This window comes from Oryctolagus cuniculus, chromosome 18 (genome assembly GCF_051225735.1).
Source record: "Oryctolagus cuniculus isolate XC-2025 breed Fujian yellow rabbit chromosome 18, ASM5122573v1, whole genome shotgun sequence".
In the NCBI taxonomy this organism is placed as follows: domain Eukaryota; kingdom Metazoa; phylum Chordata; class Mammalia; order Lagomorpha; family Leporidae; genus Oryctolagus; species Oryctolagus cuniculus.
Genome location: NC_142884.1, coordinates 59,580,748 through 59,604,460, shown reverse-complemented (window position 1 = coordinate 59,604,460; position 23,713 = coordinate 59,580,748). Strand labels below are relative to the sequence as shown.

Sequence of the window (23,713 nt, the reverse complement as noted above, 5' to 3'; positions counted from 1 at the left end):
CCCGCACGTTCTTCACACCTCCTTTCGGGTGTCGGGTGTGGAAGCCGGTGCTCCGTCAGCTCGGGCCAGTTCACCAACCAGGGCCTTCGACATGAGGTGTCTCAGGCCAGCAGCTTCCAAACCAGCTGCAAGCTGCCGGGGCCATGGTCTGCATGTGCGAGGGCCCGGGGCCGGGTTCCCTGGGTGTGGAACAGGGTGGTGACGGGGTGAGAGGCGCACTGGTGGCTTGTGCATTGCCGCCCACCCAGTGCGCTGCCCCTGAGCCCCGGGGTGGGGTGTGCAGCCTGCTCTGGCTGGGGGTGGCGTTGCAGACACACACATTCCCAGCACGGGCAGCCTGGTTTAATTCATTCATTATGGCTCTCTTCAGGGTGGGAGATCCACATGCAAAGATCAAGGGTACAAATGCCCACGACTCTGGCTCACGTGTGAAGCCTTTTGGTTAAGAAGCTGCTTTTGTGTATGTGTATAAAAATTATAAAAAGTTACAAAATCCCATTGAAGGTGCATACATGGTAAGTCCTTACAAACACAAGAAGGCGCGTCTCCTCTCGGGGGAGGCGGTCCGCAGACCTGCTTGGGTGTCCAGACGTTGAGGGTCCCAAGAGCCTCTTGCCTGCTAGCCAGTCCCCAGGAAGAGGGAGGTGTAGCTGGGCCTGCCCAGCTACCCTTCGTGACACTGTCGCTGCTACGTCCTTGGTCGCCTCTGAGCTTGGGCCATGGCAACTGGCCTATGGGCTCTCCTTGGGAAGTCAGCCCCAGAGAGGCCCTGTCACCGAGGGAGGCGGGAGGTGTCAGTTGTGGGGGCCAGGGCCCCGGATGACAAGGCAAAGGTCAGTTCTGTCCCTGCTTCAAGGACAAGGAAGATACACGGTGCTGCTGGAACACAAGGCCCTGGGCGGGGCCATCCTCAGCAAAGCACCCGGCTCACTCAGGAGCATCACGTGCCCGCGGGGGTCTCTGTCAGTGGCACACAGAGCCCCCCGAGGGCGGTGCTGCCCATGCTTAATTTTGGCGGAGAGGGTGGAGGGTGTCAGGCCCATGAGACACAAATGGGGAGACCCCCCAGCCTGTGCACACAGTGGTTCAACAGTGCTGAGCCGAGGGGAGCAGTCTTGGGTGCTGGGCTCAGGGCAGAACTTCGAGGCTGCAGGAGGCCTGCTCCAGCTGTACCTGCAGTGGCCGCAGCCTCCCCCCCACGCCGTGTCCCCCGCCAGCCACACTCCCAGCAGCAGGGCGCAGGCGCGAAGGCCTCAGTCGGAGTCCGAATCGGAATTCTCTTCTGAAAGGAAGGCAGAGAGGGTGCCGGCTGGAGGCAGCAGTGCCAGCACCGGACCCTGGGGAGCCCAGGGCCCAAGCCCCTCCACAGGGAGCCCCTTCCCCTCAGGCAGCAAGTGGGCACCCACCCCACCCCTGCAAGCGCAGATGCCCCCTGCCCCCGGGCTCTTCCCCCTGGGGGTGTCGGGTACACTGGCACCCCAGCTTCAGGAAAAGGCGAGGACAGCCCAGTGGCCTCTCTCTGGCCATTTTATAGCCCGCCCCCCGATCCTTGGTCTATTTGTGATCAGAAATAATTTGATATAAGGGCTGTGAGGGGTGTCTCGAGGTTCCCCAGTGGAGCCTTCGGGAGCCGCACACCCCAGGAAGGGAAAGCACCCAGTCATGAGCCCTCCCTGGCCTTGTCAGCCCTCGCTGCAGGCTTGGGGCCAGCGAGGCCACCTGGGGCCCCCAGCCGTCTGGAGAAACGTCCCTAAACCCCCACTTCCCTTCAACCTCCTGCCGGGCTGTGCTGGTAAGATCTGTGTAGACTGTGCTATGTTCAGGTCTAACGTACGGGCCGGGAATAATCTTCAGCAAAAAATAAATACAAGGTTCATGGGAAATGCATATTCTGAGAAACCCACACGCGTGCATCCCAGTTCTCCGCAGCAAAAGGCACATCTTCGCGTTCCATTTTTACTTCAACTTTCCTGAAGTCCCCATGGACCTGAGGTTCTCCAAGTACTTAAGAAGAACAAACCAGGCATCTCGGCCGACGTGGCCCCCCCGTGTCTGACACAGGGCCCAGGAAGAAGCAGGCCACAGACACTCAGGCTGGGGGAATTCAGTGCTGAGCAGGACAGCCCATGGATTCAGCTGCACGGAGCCACTGGGGCTGCTGGCCCACACGGCCCACACGGCCCACACGGCCCACACGGCCCACACGGCCCTGGCCTCTGCGTTGCAGGTGCCCCGGGGCTGTGGAGGGGGCGGGGCAGGTTAGCCCATCCCACGTTAGCTCCTGGGCTTCCTGGCATTTGATGCTGCTCTGTGCCTCTAGGCTGTGACTGAGTGTGCTCTGGCTCCTCCTGCAGGCCACCCCACAGGCCCTACGCTGGCCAGACACAGCGCACGGAGGATGTGCCGGTTGGTCGGCACAGCTCTGTGGGGTAGCCTCACGGAGCCAGAGGGGGGGAACCTGCATGGCTGCTACGCTCTCCTGAGAAGCAAAACCCGCAGAAGCTGGAGCCTGTGGGCTCCGTCTGGATGCCAGCCGGGGTCCCTGGGCAGGTGAGGCCGCAGGGGGAGCTGAGCAGAGGCGGGCGGCTGCTCTGGGGACTTGTCCAGGGGGAGTGCGGTGTGTCACTGGGGCTCAGGCAGGCTCTGGGCTTGCCCTCTCCGGAAAGGCAGAGGCCCCGAGGGGCCTGGCTTCGTGCTCGGTGCTGCAGGAAGGGACGTGAGAACCAGGCTGCTGAAACGACTCACAGCCCTGCCTCTACCCAGCCAAGCGTGCCCGGGGCGGGCAGCTGGAGTCCCCAGCCAGAAACGGACACCGGCCACCCACCTTCCGCCTTGCGGGCTGTGGTCTCATCTGCAGAGTCCCCTTGCTTGAGGAATTTGGCCACGTCATTGAAGATCAGGTAGAAGTCGATGGCAAACACGATGGTGGCAAAGAAACCAAACACCTGTGGGAACGGCAGGCAGGGTGTCGGCCGCGTACCCGGGCCCCGGGAGAGCCGTGCTGAGGCGCCACGGAAGGGCAGACACAGGTGCCTCCAAGCCGTGGACTGGGAAGGGGAAAACGCTGCGAACGAACTCGGTTGCACAAATAGCTGATCACGCCTCAGGGCAGAAGAAATGGGCCCCACGGAGCGCCCAGGGGCCAGAGCAGGGGAGGGCGTGCCCAGCCCCCACCCCAGCACCCCGAGGGGGCACCCGCAGCTTCAGGCGGGGGAGCGGGAACTCCAGGGGACACCGCGGGGCACCCCCTCCACGGGGCGGGGCAGTCGCTCACCCCCGCTGCTTTGGATGCCCCATCTGAGTATTTGGCGACGGCCGTGATGGAGATGGCGAAGTAGATGAGGGCCGCGGTGACGCAGCGCAGGAAATCCTGAGGAGAGAGGGGTGTGGCGTGTGGCAGGATTCACCTGCGGGGGGTCCCCCAGGGTCCCATCCCATCTCGGCCCCGCCCACCAGGCGCTGCCTGCTGTACTGGGGCTGCTGTCCAGGCAGGGACTGGAAACGTGTCACCCGCCCCCCCTAGGGAACCTGACCCTGGGCCTGCCATGGCTGATGCGCTATCCCTCCCTTAACTGGAGACAGAGGGTGCAGAGAGGCCGGGGTGAGGCCAGGAGGCCAGAGTTCCCGTGCAGCCCTTGCTGCTGCTCCTCTGTGACGTTCGTCATCCCACAAAGCCCACTGGCGGGGCTCTGGGCCCTTGCAGGTGACAACAGGTCTGGGAAGCCCTGCAAGTCCTCAGCTAACCCGCGTGGCCAGGATTCTTGCGGCTGAGGCTCATTCCTCCAAGGCCGCGCGCTGGGAGCACCAGCGCCACCTGGTGGCCAAAGGCTGTCTCCAGCGCCCAGCTTGGAATCTGCTCCAGGCATATCGCCTCTGAGCCGGAGGGGCCGGATCCGGCTATCCAGCGGCCTCCAACAGCAAGCCGCCCTCGGGGACATCCGAGGGTCGGGCCCCAGAGGCACAAGGCTGGATTCCTCATCTGCCCCTCTGCGATGGACGGCCAGCCCTGTCCTCACCATCATGGGCCAGCACAGGCCCTGCCACTTGTCTTTCAGCTGCATGGCATCGGCAAAGAGGAAGTAGAGGGCCAGCAGGAACTCCAGCAGCGGCGCCGTGAAGAAGGCGGACGCGGAGGACGCCACGTAGCAGATTAAGGTGATGAAGGAGAGGCCCTGTGGGGGAGGGGTTGATGGCAGAGGTCAGAGCCCCTCCCAGCCAGGCCCCATAGGACAGGGAAGCCACCTGCCTAGCGCCCTGCAGCTGGGGACCCAGGCCCACGTGTGCTGTCCCCAGTCCTGCTCCACACCAGCTCCCCGCCCAGGCCCCAACCTCCCAGGAGACCACCCCCACCCCCACCCCACAGTGGTTCTATGGCAGAATCCACTCCATTCAGATGGGGTTAACTGTGGAGTGAACCCACAGCAAACGGCAACCGGTCTCCTAAGTCATACCCCAGGTAAGGGTTTGCTCACCGAACGTAAATTTTATCCAAGAAATGAAAAACCCTGAACCTCGGGGAAGTGCATGCCCAAGTGCTTAGACTCGACGCATACCGAGGTCTCCAACTTATTGGAAAATCACCATGTAGAGTGAACTGACAGACACATAGATCGACAGGTGACAAAGCAAATACAGGAAGGTGTTAAAAGGCAGAGAGAGGGAGAGACACCGCTGGTGCACTCTCCAAATAGCTGCCAGGCCTGGGCCCGGCGCTGTGACACAGCAGGTAAAACCTCCACCTGCAATGCTGGCTCCCATGTGGGTGCCGGTTCGAGTCCCAGCTGCTCCCCTTCCGATCCAGCTCTCTGCTGTGGCCTGGGAAAGCAGTAGAAGATGGCCCAAGTCCTTGGGCCCCTGCACCCGCATGGAAGACCTGGAAGAAGCTCCTGGCTCCTGGCCTCTCAAATAAATAAATAAATCTTTAAAAAAAAAACAACACCAAAACCATCCAGGGGTGGGCCAGGCCAAAGCCAGGAGCCCAGAAGTGACTCTGGGTCTCCCATGGGGTGGCACAGGGACCCAAGCACTTGGGCCATCGTCTGCGGCCCTCCCAGGTGCATCAACAGGGAGCAGCGGGGACTCAGAGTTCTGATATGGGACGTGGGGTCACAGCGCTAACCCAACGCCCACCCCAAAGCGTCCATTATTGTGCAGCGTGGGAGATGTTCTAGTGCCTTCCTGTACTTGCAAGGTTCCTAGAGCAGCCAGTGGAGGGCGCACGGGTGCTGGGAAGGCAGGCCGGGCTGCCTCTTCCACAAGGCCTTGTGAGAGGGGGCGTCCAAGCAGGGCCCGGGCAGGCATTGGGTGCAATGGTTAAGAACCTCCTTGGGATGCCCATCCCCCATCAGCACGCCTGGGCTCTGGCCCCAGCGCTGCTTCCACCTCTAGCTTCCTGCTCCTGTGCGCCCTGGGAGGAAGAAGGTGATGGCGCCAGCAGTTGGCTCCCTGTCACCCACATGGGAGACCGGGAATGAGTTCCAAGCTCCTGGCTTCAGCCTGGCCCAGCCCTGGATGTTAGCGGCATCTGGGGAGTGAGCCAGGTGATGGCAGATTTCTCTCTCTCTCCAGTGAAATAAATAAAGCAGATTTGTGAACACAATGTCTACTGTAGCCCAGCCCGCACCCGGCAGGCGTGTGGTGGCTCCCCGGCACCTGGCACCCGCTGAGGCTTGTGGATACCGCCTGTGACCTTCAGGGCTACCCCACTCAGTGTCTCCACCAAGAGGGTACTAGAATTTGAACCCAGGCCTGAGCTGACCTGTGGGTCCCGGGGAGAAGCTGGTTTTTGTCCCCGGGGGCTGGGTTTGAGCGTGTCCACGGCTGAGCAGCTTGGAGTGGGGCCCGGCGGTCCCATGGGGCCGCCCCGGCTACCCCACAGGAAGCACTGCGGCTGCTTCAGGCAAGTGAGCTGCCTGGATCCCAGGGCACCCCCGTGGGGCAGGGGCTGAGCCCCTCTTGGGCACATAAGAAACTGAGGCATAGAAAGGGGCTGAGGCCGCCAGGGCTTCCCAGGGAGGTGGGGCAAAGGACCTGTACTTCCTTCCCCCACCCCCGTAGCCTGGTCTGGGGGATCCCCCTTAGACTCCGGTTTCCCCATTCCTGGCCTCACCACAGCATTCCATGGCTGGGGGCAGCCTCCCCACCTGCTTGGGCCTGGGGCCGGAAGGACCAGGAAGGGGGGGGGTCTCTGCAGCCCCCCCCTCCCCCCTCCCCCACTTCTGATCCTCCTGGGCCTGGATTCCCCCTCCACCAGGGGGCTCTGGGCACAGCCGGCTCGGCAGATGGTGAATTTAACCTTGCTCCCCCACCCCAAGTGGCTCCCAAAGATCTCTAGGGTGGGGAAGGGTGGCCAGCCGTGGGGCACCCACCGCCCTGGGAGTCTGGCAAGTGCTGGGCTGGTGACCTCAGAGGCAGAACAGGTAAGACAACCTTCTGCTACCCGCCCAGGGCGGTGTGCCCCAGCGGCCCCCAGGAAGCATCCTCCTCCCTCCGACCCCAGACCCCTGGACGTCAGGCCAGGCGCCTCGGATCCCGTCTGCGAAGTGGGAATAGGGGCCGCTACCGTCAGGCTGCGGGGCCCTGCAACAAGTGGCCCCGCCGAGCGCTGCCCCTCGGTCCGCCTCCCGCCCGCCGGGTCTCTTCCTTCCCATCCCTAAAGACTCAGCGCCCGCCCCCACCCCACACGCGAGCCTGCGGATGACAGCGCGGCCGCCTCCCTGGGTCGGGAGGACAAAGAGGCCCGCCCGGCAGGGGACAGGGGCGAGCCGGAGGAGGGCGCTGGGCGGGAGCCAGGCGGCGGGGTGTGCGCGGTGGGGGCGGGGGGATGAAGTCACCCCGCCGGCCCCCGCCCCCTACTGCGCGGCCTGGGCCTCACCCCATCCCGGGGGGCTCCTTCCCACTCCACATCGACCCCTCCCAGCTGCTCCAGAGGCGCTGCGGCCTCCGCCCCGCAGCTCGAGGCCCCGGCCCGCGCGGGGTTCTTATGGGTGGGCGCGGGCCGATCGCTCCTGGGGCCCTGGCCGGGCCGGTGGAAGGGCTGAGCAGCGCCGGGACGGAGCTGTTGGGCGGACCCAGAGAGCCTACCCCAGCTTCCTGCGGCCGAAGGCCTGGGTTCGGGCCCGCCTCTCCTCTGAGTCGCGCTCCGAGTTCGGCGCGCCGGTCCGAAACTTGGGGAAGTTGGCACAACTTCGCCGGGCTCTCGCGAGGAGCCGTCGGGCAGGGGGCTGGGAGGTGATCCCGTCCCCACCTGCAGGCCCACTTCTCAGCGGGACCCCCCGCAGCCCCCCGTGCCCGCCGCACTCACCGACTCCGCCAGCAGGAGGCGGCCTTTGCGCGAGCAGAGGAAGGCGCGCGGCGGCAGCAGGGCGCGCAGCGCGGGCAGCGCCGCTCCAACCCGGGAGCCGCTCTCGGCCTGGGGGTCCGGGTCGGGGTCGGGGTCCGGGTCCGGGGGCCACATGGCTGCAGCGGCGGCACCGAGGCTCAGCCTAGCTCCCTCTCACCCAGCGCCTGCGGGGGAAGCGGAAACCCGGACTCTGCGGAAGGAGAAAAAGGCGAGCCGAGCCCGGCACGGGGCGCATCCCCCCCGCCCCGCCCCTCTCCTCCCTTCCTCTCCCCTCCCCTCTCGGCGCAGCCCCGCCCCTCCCCTGCGTCCCCTCCCCCTGCTGATCACGGCTGCGACCCCTCGTCGCGTTGCTGGCCTGGGGTTTCCTCGGACCCTCCGCCTGCTCCCTGCTCCCCGTCCCGGCCACCGAGACCCACTGCCTACTCACCCCGCCGCGGCGCCCACCCCCCAGCCCCTGCCCAGAAGAGTTGTGCACCCCCTCGTCTGCCATCTAACTTCCTGGCCGTGCACGCGTCCGCGTCCCCGGGGCCCCGACGTCTAAAGAGCAAAGACGCCCGCCCGTTTGCCGGTCCGCACCAGCGCCGACTGTACTGTCAGCCGCGGCCCCGGGCCTCCGCCTCCTCCTGTCTCTTTTGCGTGCTCAGAGTTTTTCCGGCCGCCCACCCACTCCCCAGCCCCGTTGTTCAAAGCGGCCGCTGCAGGCCTGGGTGCTGCACCCCAGCCCCCACGCATCGGAGGAGGTGAGCTCGGAACCCCAGCCCCGCCCACCCCGGCGTGTGTGTGTGTGTGTGTGTGCGCGCGCGCGCGCGCGTGATTGACACACACATACGCAACACACACACACACAACACACACACGCACACGCGCGCGCCTGCAGGGCGCCTGGAGTTCAGCGTGACTTTCTCAGGGCGTGCCCATCCCTCCTCCCCCAGCCGCGAGACGGGTTGGAGCGCAAGGCGGCCCCCAGACCCCCTCCCTCAGCTGTCTCAAGGTCTCTTTAAGAGGCCTCTTGGCTGCTAGGGAGATGCTTAAATCACCAATCCCGGTCACTTCCGTCCCCACCCGCCATCCCCACAAACAGTAAACAAACCTCGGGAGTTTCCTAGCTTGCCCAGGGTCTTGGCACAGAGACCAAGTATAACCCCTGCGGGCCCTCCCTTCCTGCCGGTCCACCCGGCAGTGTCCACAGGGCCTTTGTACATGCTGCCCCTGCCTCCCGAGACGCTGCTGCTTCACCCTTCTTCCTGGAGTGAGTCCTGTTCTGCAGGGGTCCCGCGGGCTGGCATTCCGCAGAGAAGCCTTTCCTGGCGTTGGCTTGCTCAGTCCACGGCAGCAGAAAACCCAGCGCACAGGGAGGCTGCAGCTGGGGGCAGGGGAGGGGTACAGAACGCTAAGTGTGTCCACGGAGCCGTGAGTATGGCCAATCCTGCTGCCAGGTGTCTGGGTCAGAGGGCAGCCAGGTGCGATGCACCGCAGAAGGCTGGGTGTAGGGGCGGCCGCGGACCGGGCAGGCCTAGGCCCAGGGATTCGGATTTTTGCCTCACAGCTCTTGGCAGGAGGCCAGGTCACGGGGCTGGGGGTGTCGCGGGTCTGGTCTGCGTTATTAAAAACTTGGCTCTGAACTCCAAGTCAGGAGTCAAACTCAATGTTTAAAATAGACCGAAGATCAGAGCTGACCGAAGGAGACATGGATGTCCAGAAAGCGCATCCTTACACGTCTGGGAATGCAAACTAACAGCACAACCGGCTCTCCCCAGCACCAGCCCCGCCCTGGCTGACAGCCCCAAGACGCAGCAGCCTGGGTGCTGGACCATGGGCCAGGCGCCTGCGCAGTCCATCCGCTGGTCCCGAGGCGCGGGTTTTCCTGCGTCCGTCCGGCGCGGTGCCTGAGACCTACCCTGCGGGCTTCCTGGCTGGCATCCACGAGGTCCCCCAGTCTGGGACACTCTGGGAGGTTCGGCTGTTTGTCGCGTTACACCTGCAGAGCCCGAGTCCCAGTGGTGCAGAGTGAGGACGATCTTGTGGGAACGAAACGTGTCCCTCATCAGGTGCTGCACGGGGTGAGCCTCGTGACAGAGGCTGCCCCGACCCTCTTATCCAGGTGCAGGACGCCGTTCAGGTGGATTCGGAGGCAGGCGAGGAGACAGCTCATCAGGTTCAGCACTGGCGACCTGGGCGTGGAGCAGGGGTGCTGCCCGGGCGGTACGTGACCACCATCGGACAGAGATGGGCTAGCTCTTTTGATGCGGCTCAAGCGAAAGATTCTGGGGCAACCAGTTTGCCGCCCGAGTTTCCAAAGGCACCAAGCCATGGATTTCTGTTCCTTGAGGCAGAGGAATCACCTCACCATTGCTGGGGGAGCAGCCAGGAGACCGGAGGCCACACGGAGCAGTGGGTGGGCCAGTCTCTAGGAGAGGCGTTGGAAAGGGCTTTGTACTCGAGATAACACAGCATGAAAAATTAAATAAAACCACAATGACTACTGCTACACAAATGCTAAAATGACTTTCTAGATAAAAGATTTATTCTTTATTTGAAAGGCAGGGTGATGGAGAGAGGGACAGAAAGGTCTTCCATCTGCTGGTTCACTCCCCAAATGGCCACAATGGCTGGAGCTGAGCCGATCCAGAGTCGGGAGCCAGGAGCTTCGTCCGGATCTCCCACATAGGTGCAGAGACCCAAGGACGTGGACCATCCTCCACTGCTTTCCCAAGCCATAGCAGAGAGCTGGATCGCAAGAGGAGCAGCCTGGACTCAAACCGGTGCTCATGTGGGATGCTGGTGCCGCAGGCGGAGGCTTAGCCTACAATGCCACAGCGCCGGCCCCTAAGATGATGTCCAAAAGGAGCTGGTGACCAGGCTGGCGTTGTGATGTAAATAAATCTTTAAAAAAAATCAATTTTAAGTGTACCATATGATGTGCTTTGACAAACATACCTAGGTACTTCAAAAAGTTTGTGGGAAACGCAACTGAAAGTGTATTGTGGTGCAAAATTTGTTTGAACCCATGCCTGGCTCTTTCCATAACGCCTGTTTCCCGTGGACTTTTCTGAAGCCCCCTCCTATGTTCCTGGGTCACTCTTCCAAAGAACATTGCCAGTACCCAGGAGGTTACCTGCCGTGACCCAGGCACCCTCGGATCTGTTGTCCCCGGAGCTGAGGTTTGCTGCTGGGGACTTTCCTAAAAGTGGACCTGCACAGTGTGTACCCTTTAACGCCTGGCTTCTTGGCATCTGCAGAACCCACCCTTGCCACACAGCCTCCCCCGTGCCGGGGCATTGGATTTCCTGTCGGGGCTGTCACCAGTCAGGCTGCTTGGAGCACTAACAGTTATCTCTGTCTCGACCTGTGCTTCCGGCTGCAGCGGCCAGCTGTCTGCCAGGGAAACGCCTGGGCCTGCGGTGGGCCTCCGCTTGTTTAACTTTCCAAGAAACTGCAAAGGTCAGCCCCGGTGGAGGGGGCAACTCACACCTCTCCCCGCAGCCGCCGAGCGTCCCCGCTGCTCTGCGCCCCCGGCCCCAAATTGGTCCTGTGTGGAGCAGCTGGACTCGAATCGGTGCCCATGTGGGACCCCCCAACATGGATGTATTTTCGTTCATGTAAGTTAGATCCAAATTTACAGAAAAGGTGCTGAGAACAAAGCAAAATGTGGGAGCCGGCGTTGTGGGCTAAGCCACTGCTGGTGGCGGCAGCATCCCGTATCAGACGCCAGTTCAAGTCCTGGCTGCTCCACTTCCCATCCAGTTCCCTGCACCCACTTGGGAAAGCAGTGGAAGATGGCCCACGTGCTCGGGCCCCTGCATCCACGTGGGAGACTGGGAGGGAGCTCTAGGCTCCTGGCTTCAGCCTGGCCCAGCCCCGGCTATTCTGGCCCTTTGGTGGAGTGACCCAGCCGACAGGAACTCTCTCTCTCTCTCTCTGTTACTCTGCCTTTCAAATAAACAAATCTTTAAAAAGAAAAATGTGGTGACAGGGCTAGAGGGGCTGAGAGAGGAAAGCCGGGTGGGGGCCCTGCCTGAGGCAGCTGAGTCCCTGGTGCCACTGCCCATCCCACCACAGGCTGGGGGCGGGGCGGGGGCGGGGCAGTCCACCCAGGGTGACATCCGGCTCTGCCTGCTGCTGAGCGGAGGGCGGGCCCTCGGTTGCTGGTGGGCGTCTTCCCGCGCCTCCCTGGGTTATGATGAAAGACTTCCAGACTTACCTGTGCTGTGCGAGTCACTCTGCCTCCATCAGGTGCGCAGGTGGCTCCTGAGTGCTTCCCCTGCCCCGTGCCCTTCCCTACTCCCTATCCCTGGCACTCGGGGGCACCTCAGCTTCCATCAGCTCCCCTGAGAAAGCCCTCTACCCTTGACTGGAGATGCCCCCGTCTCTCTCCTGGCCACCTGCATACAGGAGTGTGCATGTCTCTCGCAGGAGGGCACCCAGGTGTGTTTTTCACATGTGTGAGAACCATGTGCGTCTCCTCTTTCGAAGGCTCAGCACGAGCCTGGAGGATTTTTTTGTTGTTGACTGTGTGGGTCTTTCAAAGTCTCTGCATAAAAACATATATATTTAGGAAATATATTCTTTTTTCTGAAATAGGAATTATTATCTTTTTCTGTTATTTATTTATTAAATATTTATTTATTTGAAAGTCAGAGTTACAGAGAGAGAGGGCGAGAGAGAGAATCCTCCATCTGCTGGTTCACTCCCCAAATGGCCACAATGGCCAGGGCCTGGGTCATGCTGAAGCCAGGAGCCTGGAACTCCATCCAGATCTCCCACCTGGGTGCAGCAGCCCAAGCCCTTGGACCATCTTCTGCTGCCTTCCCAGGCGCATTAGCAGGGAGCTGGATCAGAAGTGGAGCAACCGGGACTCGAACCAGCTTGCATAGGGGATGCTGGTGGCAGCAGCGGCAGCTTAGCCCACTGCGCACACGGCTGCCCCCTCTCGACCATTTGAAGGCTGCAGGTGCTCTCGCCCCTGGCAGCAGGGTTGCCTGGGTCACCTGGCCCATGCGGATGTTTGGGGAGGGGCAGAAGGAGCCAGGACTGGAGTCACCCCAGCTTCTAGGCCTTTACTCTCCCCTCCCCGGAGGGCATGCAGCAGCCCCCCTCCAGCGCGAGCGCCCTTCTCCCAGGGGAAAGCCTCACTTCCGGGATCCCGGAGGTACTTGGGACAAAGGCCCCAGTCATGTGGTGGCCCTAGCTGGCCCTCCTGCTGGGCTCAGGCCTCCAGGCTGAGGTCCGTAGCCCCCCTTCCAGGTGCCCCTGCCTGTTTGGGGGCCTCCCTTTCCTAAGGATGACCCCGCGCCTGGCCGCGATGGCTGGGCTGTGCATGGAAAGTGGGGCGCTGGGGAGGGCCGGTGCGGCTGCATGTGGAGCTGGGCTCAGACTTCAGGCCCCAGGGGGCTGGTGGGCTGACTCCGAGGGACTTTGCCTTCCCTTCTCTGCCTGGCACCATGCCTGTCAGCCTGGGTCAGGTCCCTGGAGGCCCTGAGCCCTGCGATGTGCGTTCCCCCAGGTACCTTCAAATGAGGCTCAACACGAAGCCACAAGGTCAAAGCAAGGAAGGCCAAAAACAAACCAAAACCAAAACAAACAAACAAAAAAACTTCCCTCCTGGCTGCTTGGAAACCTTAAAGAAGCTCCAACACAAACGTGGACGTGTGCACAGTGGACGTGCGCACAGTGGGCATGCGCACAGTGGACGCTTCCCTTTCCCTCCAGCGCCTCTGGCGACCCAGTGCGGTCAGCGGGGGGAGGGGGGGCGCGGTGTTCATCCTGGTCCCCTAAGCTCCCGGGGGTCCTGGAGCCCTGGCCCCGCCTCCCCTTCTGCACCTGAACTTCCGGGAGCTTTTGTTGAACAAAATAAGGTTTACACCAGCTTCAGGTTTCAGATCCGTTTAAAGGGACGTCTCTTTTCCAGGCACAGGTGGTTATGAAGACGGAAAAGAGCAGTCTTGGAAGAAGATGACAGTGACGGACAGCGAGGCTGGAGACAGGGCTGGCCAGGGCACTGCTGCCGTCCGGACAGCGGGGGCCCCTCCCGGCTACTTCTTTCCCTTCCCTTTGTCCTTCCCTTTATCCTTGTCTTTCCCTTTGTCCTTCTCCGTGTCCTTGCCTTTGTCCTTCTCGGGTTCCTTGCCTTTGTCCTTCTCGGGTTCCTTGGGTTTCTCCTTCCCGGCGTCTTTCGCTGGCTCCGCTTTATCTGCTGGGGGTGGTTCTTGACTCTTTGGCGGGGGAGGAACCAGCACGTTCTTTTTGACTTTCTTGCCTTTGAAGTGTTTTCTCTGGAGACAGATGTCGATAAAAGCAAAAAGTGCAGCCACGCCCATCAGGATCTGAGAAGCAAAACCTCGGGGTTACTTCTGCCGCTGCTCCCCGCTTTTCTGCCGGCCCCCAGCTCCGCAGCAGCCGCGAGCTCACCGGCCTCCGGGTCGGGGTAGACCCCCGACTCAAGCCCTCGGCCGCGGCCTCCTCCCTTCCATCTCCTCCTTCCAGGCCGGCAGTGCCCGAGACCCCATCTTCATGTCAGTGGCTGCCTCGCTGGCAGGGTCGCCCAGCCGCACGTGGCGACTTACCTGCGACCACGAGTTTTTGGTGAGAAGCTGCTCTTCCGTTAAGAAAAGGCGCCCCCAGCCCTCAGCCCCCAGCCCCGGTTCTCCAAGGGGAGCCGAGCCGAAGCCAAGCCAGAGCCCAGGGGGGAAGGACTCACCACGGCGATAAAATAGTGCAGCGGCATGGTCTTGCGGCTCCTCACGGCGTAGACGGCCCCGCCCACGAGGAAGCCACAGGCGAACAGGTCGTTGAGGAGGTCCTGCAAGGGCAGAGAGGGCTTGGCTGCAGCCGAGCCGGCGCGGCCTCCCCAGGGCGCGTTTTCAAACGTCTGCCTGATTTGATACATTTCTCTATATAAATATATGCGAAGATAGAGACCATTCGCTATTTCGTGTGTTTCAGCAACTTACATAAAAGGCATCAAACCTTCTAACACTTGCTTTTCAAACATCAAGTTTCAGGGACGTGCCTATTTTTATTTTTTAAAGATTTATTTTATTCATTTGAAAGAATTAAAGAAAGAGGTAGAGACAGACAGACAGAGAGGTGTTCCATCCTCGGGTTCACTCCTCAAATGGCCGCAACAGCTGGAGCTGAGCTGAGCTGATCCAAAGCCAGGAGCCTCTTCCAGGTCTCCCATGTGGGTGCAGGGCCTCCAGGACTTGGGCCAGCCTCCGTTGCTTTCCCAGGGCACTAGCAGGGAGCTGGATCAGAATGTGGAGCAGCTGGGACTTGAACCAGCGCCCCTATGGGATGCCAACCATCGCCGCGGGCCAGGGCTTTAGCCTGCTGCCCCACAGCGCCAGCCCTTTTCTGCCTTTTAAATAGCACGTTCTGCTGGGGCTGGAGTTGTGGCTCAGCTGGTTGTGCTGAACTTGGAGTCCCTGCTTCGAGTGCCGGTTTGCGTCCCAGCTGCTGTGCTTCCAATCCAGCTTCCTGCTACCTAGGAAGGCAGTGGAAGTTGGACCCCTGCCACCCACGTGGGAGACCCAGCTGCAGTTCCTGGCTCCTGGCTTTGGCCTGGCCCAGATCTGGCTATTGCAGCCATCTGGGGCGTGAACCAACAAGTGGAAGAGCTCTCCGACGCCAGCCCCCTTGGTTTGTTTTTTAAAATGTTTATGATGTTTAAGGTTGTGCAGTCTTAATTCTGATGGGAGCCATATAGCCTCTCTCTTCCTCCAGTAGTCTTGGGAATATTTATGGAATACTCAACTGTGTTGAATATATATATGGCTCTGTTTCAGAGTTCTTTCTAGTCCTGTATCGGTCTTCTCTGGCTGCCAAAATATAATACTAGAGACTGGGCTGGCTTCAGCATTTCTTTTCTCACAGGTCTAGGGGCTAGAAGTTCAAGATCAAAGTGCTAACAAATTTGGTTTCTGGTGAGGGTTGGCGTCTGCTCATTGTGTCCTCACGTGGTTTTTCCTCTGTGTGTGCACACATGTGCATGCGTGTGTATGTGTGAGTGTGCGTGCATATGGAGACTGGGGGAGAGAGAAGAGGGTGGGGGAGAGGGAGAAGTCTGACGTCATGCTCTTCAGTCTAAGATTTGCTATTTATTTGAAAGGCAGAGCAGCAGAGAGAGGGAGGGAGGGACAGGGGGAGGGAAGGGAGAAAGAAGAGAGAGAGGAGAGAGGGTGAGTTCTAGACATTGGTTCACTCTCCAAATGGCCACAACAGCAGGTATGGACCAGGCCAGAGCCAGGGCCAGGAGCTAGGAGCCAGGAGCTCCATCAGGGAATCCCAGGTGGGTTGAGGGCCCAAGCACTGGGGGCCAGCCTCTGCTGCTCTCCCAGGCTCATTAGCAGAGAAAGGCTAACCGGATGCTGAGCGGCCCTCTGCACACAGTGCCAGCCCTGGTGACTCTTCTAGGAGGAACACTGATCCTGTCAGGTCAGGGACACGAGCTAGCGCCTTGTTCACTCTTAATTATTTCCTTAGAGGCCCCGTCTCCAAGGACAGCCACATGGGGGTTAGGGACCTGGGATATGAATTTGAAGGGGACGCAACCATTCGTGGGTGACAATTCCATTAGCCTAGTACCGAAGCTTTACAGTAAATCTGGTATCTGCTTGCACAAGTCCGTCCTTGGGATTCTGCTCGTTCTTCCACAAGCATTTCGGAACCCCCTGGTGAAGTTCCGTGAGCAGTCTCTATCAGGTTGGGATATCATTTAATTTCAGATTAATGTGGAATTGAACTGCCATTTCTCTAGCGGTGACCCCTCCCCCCTGGGAGTGGGGTAGCTCTACTTATTCAGGTTGGTCTCTGAGGCCCACTAACAAAGGCCATTTTTCCTTCTGGCACCACCAAACTCTCCCAGACACGTGGGCTGCCGCTTTCACAGCCTGCGCCGAGCTGGGCCGGGGGTGAGAGACGGCAGGTGCAGAAGCTAACATGCACAGTGTTCTTTTTCTCGTTAAGTGCACCATGCGTGCTGTAGGCATTGGTTGGCTTCCACCCCTGTTCCCCAGCTCCACCGCTGCTGACTGGGAGGGCAGACTGGAGGGGTTTCCTACTCTGCCACGTCCAGCGACAGAATCTCACTGAACCTAGAAGCAAGTCTCCATCACTCTCACTGAATACTTTCTCTCCTCCGTTCTTGTAACAACTTTAAACCAATTTATTTACTTGAGAATGAGAGAGAGAGAGAGAGAGAGAGAAAGGGGAGAGGAGAGAAGGATATGTCACATCTGCCGGTTCAGTTCCCCAGTGGTCACAATTGTCACTAAGCTGAGACCAGGACTGGGGCTGGAGCCAGGGAGCTGGAAGTTCAGGCCACGTGTCCCCTGTGGGCGCCCTAATCACTGTGTCCCAGGGTCGTCTCGCCTTAGGCCGAAGCTGGAGTTAGGAGCTGTGCATTGAACCCAGGCACTCCGATATGGGATGTGGGTTAACTGCTAGGCTAAACACTTGCCCCTATTAACAACTGTTTAAAAAAGCTTTTCACAGAGTGCTTGGGTTTGATACCTAGCTTTGGCTCCCGGCTCCAGCTTCCTACACACCCTGGGAGGCGGTGACGTGGGATAAATAGGCAGGCAGGTATCACTGAGCTAGGATTACTGAGCTGGGGATACCTGCAAGCCATCCTCCCACCCCTACCCCTACATGTAATTCTATCCTCCTACTTGTCAATCAAAACACCCCCTTTCCTGGAATGCATCTACGTCATCTGGGACCTGGCGCCGCGGCTCACTAGGCTAATCCTCTGCCTGTGGCGCCGGCACCCCGGGTTCTAGTCCCAGTCAGGGCATCGGATTCTGTCCCGGTTGCCCCTCTTCCAGGCCAGCTCTCTGATGTGGCCCGGGAGTGCAGTGGACGATGGCCCAAGTGCTTGGGCCCTGCACCCGCATGGGAGACCAGGATAAGCACCTGGCTCCTGGCTTCAGATCGGCGCGGTGCGCGGGCTGCAGCGGCCATTAGAGGGTGAACCAACGGCAAAGGAAGACCTTTCTCTCTGTCTCTCTCTCTCACTGTTCACTCTGCCTGTCAAAAAAAAAATTAAAAAAAAAAATACAGACATTGAGCCCCACGTGGAATTTATGACAATGCCATAAAATTCCCAGATGGCTACATAACCTGTAGAGGCCCCACCCCTGCCTCATAAAAGAGGTCAACATCCGGGGTCTCTCTTCCGCAGCAGACCACAGCTGGGGGACGGCTGCCTTCTCCGCCCACCTTCCCCCGGGGCCCCCGTCCCCTCGTGACAGAGATTTCTCTGTGTGGGGCAACACAGGCTCACTTCTGTGTTTGTCTTCACCTCACGAGTGAGATGTGTTATCACCACGTGCACCTGACAGGTGCCTGCCACTTCCAGTGCCTCTCCGGGTGGGAGGTGCCCAGTAGGCACCTCAGCATGAAGGTTCCTACACAGCCTGCGAGGCGGTGACTGGGATCAAGAGGCAGGCAGCCGGGTAGGATCACCGCGTCTCCAGCACCCCTGTGGATGACCTGCGTGGAGTTCCTGGATCCTGGCTCCGTCTTGGCCATTGCGGGCACTTGGGAAACAAACCAGCAGATGAGAGCTCTCTCTGCATCTCAAATTAACACAAAACGTAGCCTGTTCTGTGCTCATAGTGTTTTGTTCTTAGGACCCTTATTTATGCCTCCAATCACTTAAACTTACTAAGATTTTCAGGCAGCTGTTCTGTTATCTCATACTTTCAGGTTTCTAATCCTCCTGCTTGTCATATTGGCTAAAGTCTTACTCATGGGAATTAAAAAACATTTTTTTAATGTATTTGACAGATAGATAATGTATTTGACAGTTAGATAGTGAGAAAGAAAGACAGAGAGAAAGGTCTTCCTTCCGTTGCTTCACCCCCCAAATGGCCGCTACGGCCGGAACTACGCCGATCCAAAGCCAGGAGCCAGATGCTTCCTTCTGGTCTCCCACGCGGGTGCAGGGCCCAAGCACTTGGGCCATCCTCCACTGCCTTCCTGGACCACAGCAGAGAGCTGGACTGGAAGAGGAGCAACCGGGACTAGAACCCAGTGCCCACATGGGAGGCACAAGTGGAGGATTAACCAAGTGAGCCACGGTGCTGGCCACGGGATTTGTTGTTTTAATCAGGTGTTTCGGGGTGGGTGTTGGAGCACGCAGGTTACGCTCACTGCCTGTGATGCCAGCATGCCGTAAGAGTGCTGCATCGAGTCCTGGAGGCTCCACTTCCAACCTAGCTTCCTGCTAATGCACCTGGGAAAGCAGCCCACACGGGAGACCTGATGGAGTTCCTGGCTCCTGGCTTTGGCCTGGCCTAACCTTGGCCATTGTGGCCATTTGGGGAGTAAACCAGCAGATGGAAAATCTCTTTCTGTGTGTGTAACTCTGCCTTTCAACTAACTAAATAAATCTTTAAAAAATGACCAGGTGTTTCATGGTTTTGAATTTTGAGTCCATTTTTAACAAGGTTTCCTCCACCCATGACCCCACCCCTCTCTGCCCAGAGAAGCTCCTCCTGCTTTGACCGTGACTTTACCATTGTTAGAAGCCCCAGCAGTGGCACCAGAACGTCAACAGGTGTCAGCTCTTGTGCTAAGTCCCAGGAATGAAGGTTTCTAGGCTGCCTAATGGCTTCTTGGTGAAAGGTGGCAAAAATCCAAGAATCCCAGCCCCCGTCAGTACTGCCCCTCCCAGAAGCCCCGCCGGAGTGTGGCATTGCTTTCTTGGGTTGGGGAAGGGTATGTGTCTTCTCTTTCCACTTTCTCCCTAAGGGTGCTGGCTGTACAAGGGGGTCACAGCCTCTGCCTCCACCTCGCGCAGCCCATGCCTCAGGGGCCATTCTCAGCCACACTTCACGGCCAAGTCCATTGCTGCGCCTGTTTTCTATTTGTGGCACCTGTGTGTTTCTCTTTGTTTTCCCCAGCCCATTACAGCGATATTGGTAACATTTCCCCGGCAACTTTTAGGCGAGTACAGGAGCAAGATGTTCAGGGTTCATTGGCTTTTCATCTTGGAGTCCTTGCTAGGGAACCTGTCCTCTGCCTGCCTTGTCACCTTGTCACCTTGTCATCTGCCTGCCCCTCTTCTTGGTCCTCACCTGCCCTGGACCTGAATAACTATCAACAGGGAGGTGTGGCAGAGCACAGTTAGAGACTCAGGGCCTCCTGACGAAGCTAGAGGTGAAGTGTCTTCCTGCCACTCACAGGAAAAGCTAGGGTGAACCAGGCGGCCACTGCGGGCCTGTTGGTTCCTGTGCAAAGTGAATAAAACCGACAGTAGAGGGCTCTGGAGGCGGGGTGAGTGTGCCATGAATCAGGGGACCTGGGACTCGGGAGCTCGGTGCGTGCACCTGTGACGACACAGGGCACGGGCAGAGAGGCAGCACACACGCCTCACATTCAGTCCCGCAGCGTGAACCATCCCACACGGGGCTGCGACTGCAGAGGCGGGGCCGGGCTCAGGGACCTGCCCAGCTCTGCCTCACTCTGCTGAGGGCGGGACGGGCCTCTGAGGCAAACATTCTTTCTAGCGACAGTCACTGGGAGACCGAAGGCTGCTTTAGCGGGGACTTTTTGCTTTAATTCTCGTTTTTAACTTGCTGAGTTGTGGGGAGACCGATTTTCTTCCTGGAGTTTCTGGAGATCTGATGCCTTTGGCGATCTCCCTAGTCAGACGTGTGCTGGCACAGGGGTGGGGGGAAGGGCTGGCTGCCACACCCCCTTCTTCCCCAGGAGGGAAGCCTCGGACCTTGGTCATGTGACCATTAGGTAGGTGAGGTGCCCTCAGCTCCACCCCAGCAGACTGCTTGTCGCTCCCCCTCTTCGTGGAGGAACGACACTAAACCCTGCCTAGGCTTCCTATCCGAGTCACGGCACCATTATATCGCTCCCCCTCTTCGTGGAGGAACGACACAAGACCCTGCGTTGTTCTTTTGTCTGCTCGGCCCTTCCCGGGTTTGCTGCTGGTTCTTCCCGGGTTGGCTACTGTCCCTTCCACCTCCGTGGAAGGGCAGTTCCCCCTGGCCACATTCCCCACTTCCGCAGGGGAGCGGCACACCGCCGGCCGGCTCTCTTGGGGGCTGCACAGGTGTTCCCCTTAGGTGTTCCCCTTAGATGTTCCCGGTGCATGCCGTCTCTCTCCTCCTTTATAGTCCTCCTCCGCCAATCCCAACTCGGCTGCCCACACGCCGAGCACGCTGCTCTCCTCCAATCAGGAGCAAGTCCTACAGTTTATTGGTTGAACTGGAGGCAGCTGTGTAGAAGCTGTTTTCTTCTCTCCCAGCGCCATATTGTGGGAGAGCAGGTGCATAGAATAAGTCTTAATTCCAGTAACTTAGTCTAGTCCGGGTTGCTCCCAGTTGCTCCCCACAGATCCCCCTTTCTTTTTATTTTTTGGCGTTGATACGCGCCTGTCTTCGGTGTCCCACGGCACACACTCTGCTCTACTTGCTAGAGTTGCCACAGGTTCTTACAAGTCCTATCAATCAGGCAAACCGAATCCGGGTCCTCTCTTCGCCATGTTGTGAGGAGGTTTTTAGGTGCTGATGCGTGCCTGTCTTCGGTGACCTGCGGCTCATACTCTGGTCGAGCCGCCTGCTGGTGCTTACCACCTTACTAATCAGGCAGACCGAATCCAAGCCTTCTCATTGCCATATTGTGGGGAGGCCTATTGGTGTTGATTCGTGCCTATCTTCGGTGACCTGCAGCTCATACTCTGGTCGAGCTGCCTGCTGGTGCTTACCGCCTTACTAATCAGGCAGACCGAATCCAAGCCTTCTCATTGCAGTTTTGTGGGGAGACTATTGATGTTAATAACGTGCCTGTCTTCGGTGACCTGCGGCGCATAAGCTGCTAGCCGCCCGCAGGTGCTCACCGCCTCCCTAATCAGGCAGACCGAATCCAAGCTTTCTCATTGCCATGTTGAGGGGAGGCCTTTCTATTTCTCTATTTCTCTATCTCCGGGCATTCCTATTTCTCCCATTTTACTTCTATCTTCCAGCATTCCTATTTCTCTTTTACTTCTAAACTTCTGTTTCTCTTATCCCCGCGGCCTCCCGGCGCCCGCCCCGAGGCTGCTTCTCGGTGTCTTTTCCGGCTCTGAGCCGCTTCAGCCCGCGCCTCTCTCATCTGCGCGGCTCGGCTTTGCGCGCACACTCCGCGGTCTCGCACTTAGCCCAGCGTTCCCTATCTACTTGTGCCCCGCACGCTCTCTCTGCGCGCGGCAGCCTCCGCGAATCACACAGCGTCAGCTCACGTCTCCGCCACTAGTATTCAATCTAAGTTCCCCGGGCTAACCTGGCGAATTCAACCCAGCTCACGTCTCCGCCCCACGATTTGGCTTCCCGTCCTTTGCTCCCCGGGCTAATCAGACGGATCCCAATCCGGCTTATGTTTCCGCTTCTGGTTTCAACTTTTTGCCCCCTATTCCCGGGCTAACTTGAGAATCCCAAAGTGGCTTTCGTCTCCGCCTCGGCCTGCCCCCCGCGGCTTCAATTTCCCTAACATTTTTCTCTACCCGGTATGTTTCCCTAAGTTTTCTTCCAACAATACTCCTCCCTCATTTCTCCTGGCCTCTCCCCACAGTCCGCATCCGAGTCTGTTTGTTCTAGCTTTCACTTTCGCTTTCGACCTTAGAGATTTCTCCCAGCTTCCCCCTGTAGTCCGTATCTAAGTCTATGCCTAGGCTTTCAATAGCTTCTTCCGGCACCTTTTTCGTCCGGCTTTTCCCTAGGCTGTTTGCTAGTCTCTCTCTCCGATATTTTCCCAGTTCTTCCCGTTTCTTCCCTCCTAAGTTTCATATCCGTCCTAGGTTTCCTATCCGTCCTAGGTTTCCTATCCGTCCTAGGTTTCCTATCCGAGTCACGGCACCATTATGTCGCTCCCCCTCTTCGTGGAGGAACGACACTAAACCCTGCCTAGGCTTCATATCTGAGTCACGGCACCATTATGTCGCTCCCCCTCTTCGTGGAGGAACGACACTAAACCCTGCCTAGGCTTCCTATCCGAGTCACGGCACCATTATATCGCTCCCCCTCTTCATGGAGGAACGACACAAGACCCTGCGTTGTTCTTTTGTCTGCTCGGCCCTTCCCGGGTTTGCTGCTGGTTCTTCCCGGGTTGGCTACTGTCCCTTCCACCTCCGTGGAAGGGCAGTTCCCCCTGGCCACATTCCCCACTTCCGCAGGGGAGCGGCACACCGCCAGCCGGCTCTCTCGGGGGCTGCACAGGTGTTCCCCTTAGATGTTCCCGGTGCATGCCGTCTCTCTCCTCCTTTATAGTCCTCCTCCGCCAATCCCAACTCGGCTGCCCACACGCCGAGCACGCTGCTCTCCTCCAATCAGGAGCAAGTCCTACAGTTTATTGGTTGAACTGGAGGCAGCTGTGTAGAAGCTGTTTTCTTCTCTCCCAGCGCCATATTGTGGGAGAGCAGGTGCATAGAATAAGTCTTAATTCCAGTAACTTAGTCTAGTCCGGGTTGCTCCCAGTTGCTCCCCACACTGCTAGATGTTTGGGGGGCCTTTGCTGCCCATTCACGCCCTCCCTGACCCAGCTGTCCCCGCAAGCCCCACCCAGAGCGCCTTGGCTTGGGCACAACGTGGGGCGTGGCGGCTGTTTCCCGCTGGTAGTTACGTCCCAGGCGCACCAGCAGTGAGCCCTCCCCGCCGGCCCTCACTCACAGTGATGGGCCACAGGATGAAGGCCATGTATCTTTGGATGGCAAAGCTGTAGAGGATAATGAAGAAGATGAAGATGGACAGTTCCATGGTGACGATGAGCAGCACGATGGGGTGTACCGCGAGCCCATGGAAGAGTATGAGCGCCGCCACCAGGCAGCCCTGTGGAGAAACACACCTGAGCAGCAGCCAAGGCTTCTGGCCCCCGCCCAAGTGCCCCGAGACCTCTGGAGTCCGCTGCCCCCCCCCCCCCCGCCCCTGGTGTTGGGCCCGGGCAGAGACACCAGTCCAGCTCACCAGGCTGACGAGCTTGACGAAAGCATGCCCGAAGACCCAGAACTCCTTGTTGCTGTCCTTGAGCTCCCACCGGTAGCGGCGACATCCTTTCCTCGTGCCCACTTCATCCTTGGGCTGCACTGCCATTGGCTTTGGGGCGTCCTTTGGTTTTTCCTCCCCAGGTTTGGGTTGTGCATCACCCCCTGCGGGCGGGGGGGCACCCTCGGGCGGAGGGGGCCCTCCAGTCTTGGACTTAGCTTTGTCAGCCATCCCGGAGCGCGGGACTCCTTAGTTCCTCACGGCCTGCCCAACCTCTGTTGCTGTACTCCGACAGGCCCGGCCCAGGAGAGAGCCTGGTGTCTACCGACCTGCTCAGAGGCCGCGCTGGGCTAACCGCCAGGGGCCGCGAATGCCAACGCCTGCGCCCGCCGCGCGCGTG

General features: G+C 59.4%; 2 protein-coding genes across 4 annotated transcripts; both read right to left on the bottom strand.

Annotated features, from left to right (window-relative positions):
* Nucleotides 1-320: 320 nt before the first annotated feature.
* Nucleotides 321-8,212, bottom strand: CMTM3 (CKLF like MARVEL transmembrane domain containing 3). 3 transcript variants are annotated; one of them, XM_089320182.1, is made up of 6 exons: nucleotides 7,818-8,212; nucleotides 7,304-7,506; nucleotides 4,017-4,172; nucleotides 3,275-3,370; nucleotides 2,825-2,945; nucleotides 321-1,282 (listed from the first exon to the last, which is right to left on the bottom strand). In XM_089320182.1, the coding sequence occupies exons 2-6, from the start codon at nucleotides 7,454-7,456 to the stop codon at nucleotides 1,254-1,256; spliced, it is 555 nt and encodes a 184-aa protein (XP_089176308.1). In that variant the 5' UTR covers nucleotides 7,457-7,506; nucleotides 7,818-8,212; the 3' UTR covers nucleotides 321-1,253. The 3 variants fall into 3 exon arrangements, with proteins under 3 accessions (XP_089176308.1, XP_002711601.4, XP_069918666.2); XM_002711555.6 differs by having other exon boundaries at nucleotides 7,919-8,070; XM_070062565.2 differs by lacking the exon at nucleotides 7,818-8,212 and having other exon boundaries at nucleotides 7,304-7,519.
* Nucleotides 8,213-11,983: 3,771 nt separating this feature from the next.
* On the bottom strand, nucleotides 11,984-23,672 carry CMTM2 (CKLF like MARVEL transmembrane domain containing 2). Its single transcript, XM_002711592.5, has 4 exons — nucleotides 23,296-23,672; nucleotides 23,002-23,160; nucleotides 14,040-14,141; nucleotides 11,984-13,665 (listed from the first exon to the last, which is right to left on the bottom strand). The coding sequence occupies exons 1-4, from the start codon at nucleotides 23,542-23,544 to the stop codon at nucleotides 13,375-13,377; spliced, it is 801 nt and encodes a 266-aa protein (XP_002711638.1). The 5' UTR covers nucleotides 23,545-23,672; the 3' UTR covers nucleotides 11,984-13,374.
* Nucleotides 23,673-23,713: the final 41 nt, after the last annotated feature.

Coding starts and splice junctions, on each gene's coding strand:
- CMTM3 (XM_089320182.1), bottom strand. CDS start 7,456: ATGTGGCCCCCGGACCCGGACCCCGACCCCGACCCGGACCCCCAGGCC. Junction 4,173..7,303: donor GCCTCCTGCTGGCGGAGTCG/GTGAGTGCGGCG, acceptor CCTCCCCCACAG/GGCCTCTCCTTCATCACCTT. Junction 2,946..3,274: donor GGGCATCCAAAGCAGCGGGG/GTGAGCGACTGC, acceptor CCGTTCCCACAG/GTGTTTGGTTTCTTTGCCAC.
- CMTM2 (XM_002711592.5), bottom strand. CDS start 23,544: ATGGCTGACAAAGCTAAGTCCAAGACTGGAGGGCCCCCTCCGCCCGAG. Junction 23,161..23,295: donor TCGTCAAGCTCGTCAGCCTG/GTGAGCTGGACT, acceptor GTTTCTCCACAG/GGCTGCCTGGTGGCGGCGCT. Junction 13,666..14,039: donor TGCACTATTTTATCGCCGTG/GTGAGTCCTTCC, acceptor TTTGCTTCTCAG/ATCCTGATGGGCGTGGCTGC.